General features: G+C 39.0%; 1 protein-coding gene across 5 annotated transcripts in view; it reads left to right on the top strand.

The window, feature by feature from the left end:
* Positions 1 to 218: 218 nt before the first annotated feature.
* The window catches only part of LOC128022430 (chemokine-like protein TAFA-1), a 167,275-nt gene continuing 161,493 nt past the window's right edge, over positions 219 to 6,000 (top strand). For all 5 annotated transcript variants that reach the window (XR_008185916.1, XR_008185915.1, XR_008185917.1 and 2 more), the window contains exons 1-2: positions 219 to 649; positions 2,298 to 2,435. Coding sequence is in view for 1 of the 5 variants with exons in the window: in XM_052610016.1 (XP_052465976.1) it covers positions 2,312 to 2,435 (124 nt within the window). In the remaining 4 variants the exon portion in view is untranslated. The remainder of the gene's footprint in view (positions 650 to 2,297; positions 2,436 to 6,000) is intronic.

Genomic DNA, 6,000 nt, shown 5'->3' with positions numbered 1-6,000 from the left:
AGGTGCCTTTCTGTTCGGCTACAGTCGGCAGTCTTGCTTTAAGACGTGTGAAGCGATATTGTCATACACACGAGCACGCCTGCACTCACACCAATCACTACATTGGGAAGAGGAGAGACTTGTACTGAGTAGAAGAGCTGAGAGGAGAGAGATAGACTGAGAGAGAGAGAGAGAGAGAGAGAGAGAGAGAGAGAGAGAGAGAGAGAGGTGCCGTCGCATGTGCAGGACCAAAAAGTGAAGAGGCAAATTAGCTTGTTATCCCCCAAAGAAGCTTCACCTTCAGAGAGAAGCGTGAGGAGGCTGAGAAACAGGAGGAAGACGTTGCTTCTCTGGTGATTTAAAGGTGACATGACGAGCCTCACGTCCCTCAAACCCCAGCTAGTTTCTGACAGCGTTTCACAGCTGTGACGGGAGTTTCTGCTGGCGGGTGCCTGACTGTGTTCGGTGGATTGCAAACAGGACTTGCTCCAGAAGAGGGGATAAAGGGCAGGAGCGGGAACAGTCTCCTCATCCCTCCGCTGACCCGCAGATCCGAACAGGAACTTTTGCTGGGAAGCTCTTTTCTGAGAGCACGTTTGGATTTATGACTATGTGCTGAGGATATTGGATGAACAATTGACGGCACGTTTCTCCACACCGTATCTCACAGGTAAGATTAGGTGCGATTGTTGTGCCATGGTAGGATATGAAACAAAATCTTAATTCTACTGGAAGTCACCTCACAAGAATGACTAGAAAGTCAAAAGATGTGTGCATTTATGAAACGGAAAACTTGACTAGACACTTTTAAGCATGCATTTTGTCATTGATAATTTACCTCCATTCTTATCAGTCTATGATGCTTATCAGTGATGCTGAGAGTTGACAGTTTCAATACGGTGCAGATTTGCCTGCCAATCCAAAACTGTGGCATAAATTAACATATGATGGCCAGTATTTTACATTCAATAACACTCACGAGCTGTGCTTTGTAATAAAATCTGAAATACAATGCAAGAACAAAATAGAGTAAATAGTGTTTCTTAATTTTTTTTCTCAGAATATTATGTATGAAGCCATGCAGAAATTGGAAAATAATAATAATAATAATAATAATAATAATAATAATAATTATTATTATTATTATTATTATTAAATAAAATAATTTTAATTACTTACATTTATTTATATAATTATTAATAGTTTTGTTGTTATTATTTATTTCTACCTTCATGTCTAGGAACATCATCTTAAGTGTGTGAGTAGAGAATATCTCGTGGTGGTCATGTGCAGGTGTGCCTGAGGATGGTGGTGAGCATGCGGACCACAAAGTAAAACATGTAAAAGCATCCAACCAGATGATCAATGCATTAATTATACAATAGCTGCGAGCACCTCCTCCCAAAGCTGCTCTAACTAACTTGTCCGAATCTCAGACACCATCTCTTAGAAAAGTGACTTACAGTCTTACCTGGAAGATGAAAGATATGCAAGAAGACAGTTGAAGTTTTTAATTTGGGGAGTTTGCCAGCCAAAGGGAGAGAATAGCACTCCTCTGGGAACAGTTCACATTTCCACAAAACGGTGGATTAAGGAGGCTTTAGTGTAGCAAAGGGGATTACAATGTGCTTTTAATAATGATTTGCTTAATTTTGAGACTTGATGAATATTCATTGGACATTTCAATGTCATTTGAGGGTGCACTGAGTGATGCCCGTCAGCTTGAAGAGTGCAGGAGAACTGTGCCAAGTACCAAACTTTAATAAAACACTGTTTGCCAAGATTTTGGAAGATGAGTCGAGGACTGATTTAGAAGTGTTAAAAACAATCCAGATGTCAGTCTTTGGTTTACAAATTTAAATTTAGACTTGTTTAAACCTTCCAAGAGCCTGTGTATTGAGTATTTAGGCTCATTGTTTATGTTTTGACTCTAAATCATTGTCATTATATAATAAAGCAGAACTCATTTGGTTTGTGTTCCTGTCTCGCAGTGCTAATCAATCCAAGGTTATGCACTAGTTCTGAAAGGACTCACCATAAAGTAATGCAAACAAAAAACAAGGTTATTCCGTCAAGATTAATTAGTGTGGTTTCGAGAATATGTAATGATCAATCAGTGGTCATAATGTACTTTAGCTGATGATCTAAAAAAAGCATTGTTATTTTTAATTTATACTTAAAAGTTACAGTGTGAAATAATGCTTGTTAACGGCGCATTATTCAGTAATGTTGAAGGCTGAAATAATACGTGCAGGTGTGTGTCAGATAGAATAAACATTCTGCTTTTATCTTCTGTCTTTGGTGTCTTTTCTCTTCAGCCGGTGCTCCTGCCATGTCCTGGCTCCTGTGTCTGTGGATAAGTGTTAGCTGCTTACTCCTGTGCCACGCCACTTTGTACGAGACCATCCAGCAGCATCATGTGACCCACCCGGGCCGCAACGCCATACAGATTCTGGGTCAGTGTCTCGTTTTAAGCCATATGTTCCTTGTCACTTTGTCAGTGATGTGTTCGCTGAAGTGTTTAAGTCTGCTGGTTGTGGAATTCCCTGTATCGTAGATGTTCGGTTTTGCATAAAAGTCCATAAAAGGCTCATCGCTATGATTGTGAAACTTTGTGGTAGGTGTGTTATCCTCTTCTTGTGCCCCACCTCTGTCATGTAAAGAGATTTACATAGAAACCCAGCTCAAGACGCTTTGTTCTTGTTTTCAACGAGTGGCTTGTAAAGGGTTTTGCATCGTGAGTTATCCTGAGACTGCAGCGGTGGAAATCTTCCATGAGCTTGTGTGTGCGTGTGCGAGACAGGCTTGAGGCTAAACTCTCCTATCAGCATGCTGTGAATACGAGCAGCTTTGATCACAGAGGCTCTGGTGGAAATGACAATTTACGTCTATCGCCCGCTCTATGGAAGTATTTGGCAATTAAGTAGTGTTAGGCTACGAGGGCTGACGGGAGGAGAGACAGCAAGGTGGGTCTCTCTTCAACACTAAGTATGCAAATGGAAGCGATTGTGGCATACTTTCAACAGCGGAGCAAGGCTACAAAGAACTCCAAAGCAATTTAATGCTGCGCGAGTTAGAATGCCGCATACACATATATTTGCAATGTCTTGTCCTTATAGATTATGTAGTAAATGTGTTTGTTGCTTCATTAATGTTGATTTAGCATCCAGGGTAGAAAAAGGAGCACACCAGGAGTCCTTGTATAGTGTGATTAGTGCTTAAACTATTGCAAACTTTGTTCTTTTTTTTTTTTTACATCTCATAAGACAGCATACATATGTGAGAGAGCTTTACTTCTCAGAAAGGACTTCAAACTCATCAAACCAATACAAGGAGAGAAAAGTGCGATGAACGTCAGAAATACCCGGATGAATTTTTAACACAGTGCTTCCAGGTCCAGCAGAGCATGGTGCCAGAGATGTACAAAGAAAGAGCCTGCCCCTAGTAAGTGTTCCCTGAATTATTGAAGGGGTCAGCTGAACAACAAAAAGAAATCATGCCCCATCACACTCCGCGATATATGGCAAAGTTAGACAAAAACATGTGTGAGACATCATATCTCTGGTGTTAGAAAGGTCAAAAAGGACTCGGTAATGGAGGGTTGTAGTTTTTAAATGTGCTCCCACTCTCGCACGCATCCATTTTGCATTAGCTGAAGACCTTGTTTTGCTAAAGTTCTCATGGTTTGGTACATATTTTTTTAGGAAAACTTAACAGAAAGCTTGAGACGTTCTTTATGGGCTGATCATGATTGGTTGACGTGCCACATTTCTCTGTACAGTCAGTAAGGGTCATTGCTAAAACGCACATGGCCTGGGACAAGCATTTCCCTTCCTCTACCCAGTCAAAAGAGTAGATTATACCATTCCTAGCAAACACACTTTTCACAATGTTGTATTTTGGTTGCCATTAGGTGATGCTTCAAAGCGTTTAAAAAATGTTTTAGAAACCAAACCTTGAATGAAATAATAATATAACCAAAATTAAACTTTTTAGAAATGTTGGTTTAAAAATGTAGAAAATACCAAAGAAGGTTACATGTTTTTACTTAAAAAACAAAACCTGTACAAACTGCAACTTTAGTGAGTTTTAGGTAGGTGTTTAAATAACATTATCTGCGTTGGACCATCATGGCACCATTACTACCTGGGTTTCTAATTACGCCAAATTGCTGCTATCTTAAAGTGAAAGTAAAATGTGCACTCCACTTTACAAGCTATTTAATGGAGAAGGAAAATGAAAAAAGAAGGAACGCTCCCGCGGTGATACTGGTATTACGGGTGTTGTCACACAGATTTCCTCACCACCACAACCCTAGTCTACAGTTCTAACTCTGTGGTGTAATACTGCATCATTTTGATGAACCATGCTTAATGGAGACTTTTTATGTAATTCCTTTATAATGGTAAAGGTGCAAAGACATGGAACACACTAATTAGGTGTCCCTGAGCTCAAGCTTTCCTGCATAGGCCCTGTTTTGTTGCTAACTGAATCAACGAGCATGTAAAGCTGGGTGTATCGGCAGTATTGTTAATGAGCTTTCTTGATGTCAGGTTTGCAGACATCATTGACTACCCTTCAGTATTACCTTCTGGCTTCTGTCATCTCCACTGACTTTAAAACTGTATACTTTGCATGTTATAGAATATCTTAAAATATCTTAAAAACCTTATTGAATGGAGAGTTTGATAAGGTTTTTTAAGACATCAGCTCTGCTTGACACATGTTAAGCACTGATTTCTGACAAGAAAAACCAGCTTGTATGTTTTTACCTTTGTGTCTTTTTATATTTTTGAAAAAAAAATTTTTGTTTGTTTGTTTTGTTTGTACTATTCTTTCTTGCAACTTTCATTTTAATTGATTGAGCTTCTCCAACCACGTGTGCAGTTCTTGTAAGGTTTTGTAAAATAGAAATAGCAATTTGACTCAAGAATTTGATAGTACACTGGCTCCTAATCACTTGGACAGCAGCAATTTTCTGGGAATTAAAAAAACTATGATTAATACCTGAATTAAAATTGATTTTGTAATTCTAAAACCATCTCTACTTTCATTAAGAAGACCTTTTATTATAAATAGGTTTCCATTGCTTGAAGGAGATCTAACATTTTTAAATGTGTTTTTTTTTCCATGGTGCTATTATCCAGCAATCAAAGCCTATTAAAAAAGTAGCTAAGATTAAAAATGAGAAAGGAAAGCAGAGCATGATTCATTTTGAAAAGCTGTCATCATTTATTTAACTGTGAAACACCCCCACCGATGATACTTGAGGACAAACACTTTATATCAGTGCCAAAAATGCTTCAAAACCCAGATAGAAGAGAACAGCATCATATTACTCTGTGGGTTAGACAGAAGTGTATGAGTGTAGCCAGGAGAAATTGAATTTCCATAGGTGGACATTTAGGGCCCTGAGCCAAAATCTTTTGTAAATGATGAAATGCAGGCTGATGTGTTTGATGCTGAAAATATGTTCAAGGCATATGTATAAGGCAGATATTTATCTTTCTTAATGACCAATTATTACAAATTCAAGATTTGACATGTTGTGTGACAGCAATTTCTATTTCAGGAAGAATTGTTTAGATAATGTTTAGTTTAGTGCTATTTACGGCGGAACATTGGTTTCTAATTGGTTGACTTGTGATAGATAGACATTGTAGATTTAAGTCTGGCATGTAACAAGTCCATTAAATCGATCAGTATCAGTTATCGGTCTTTTGTTGCAGTACTGGCCCTTTAAGCTGACCCAGTGATTAAGATAGAGATTACTGTTTATTAAGTTATCCAAGTCGTGGCCTAATGGTTAGAGAGTCGGACTCACAATCAAAGGGTTGTGAGTTTGAGTCTCGGGCCGGCAGGAATTGTGGGTGGGGGGAGTGCATGTACAGTTCTCTCTCCACCTTCAATACCACGTGCCCTTGAGCAAGGCATCGAACCCCCAACTGCTCCCCCGGCGCCATAGCATAAAGGAAATTTTACTGTTGACGAAGAACATGTGCAGACATTATGCAAATGTGT

The sequence above is a fragment of the Carassius gibelio genome, chromosome A11 (assembly GCF_023724105.1).
Source record: "Carassius gibelio isolate Cgi1373 ecotype wild population from Czech Republic chromosome A11, carGib1.2-hapl.c, whole genome shotgun sequence".
In the NCBI taxonomy this organism is placed as follows: Eukaryota; Metazoa; Chordata; class Actinopteri; order Cypriniformes; family Cyprinidae; genus Carassius; species Carassius gibelio.
This window is presented reverse-complemented; position numbering and strand designations above follow the sequence as displayed.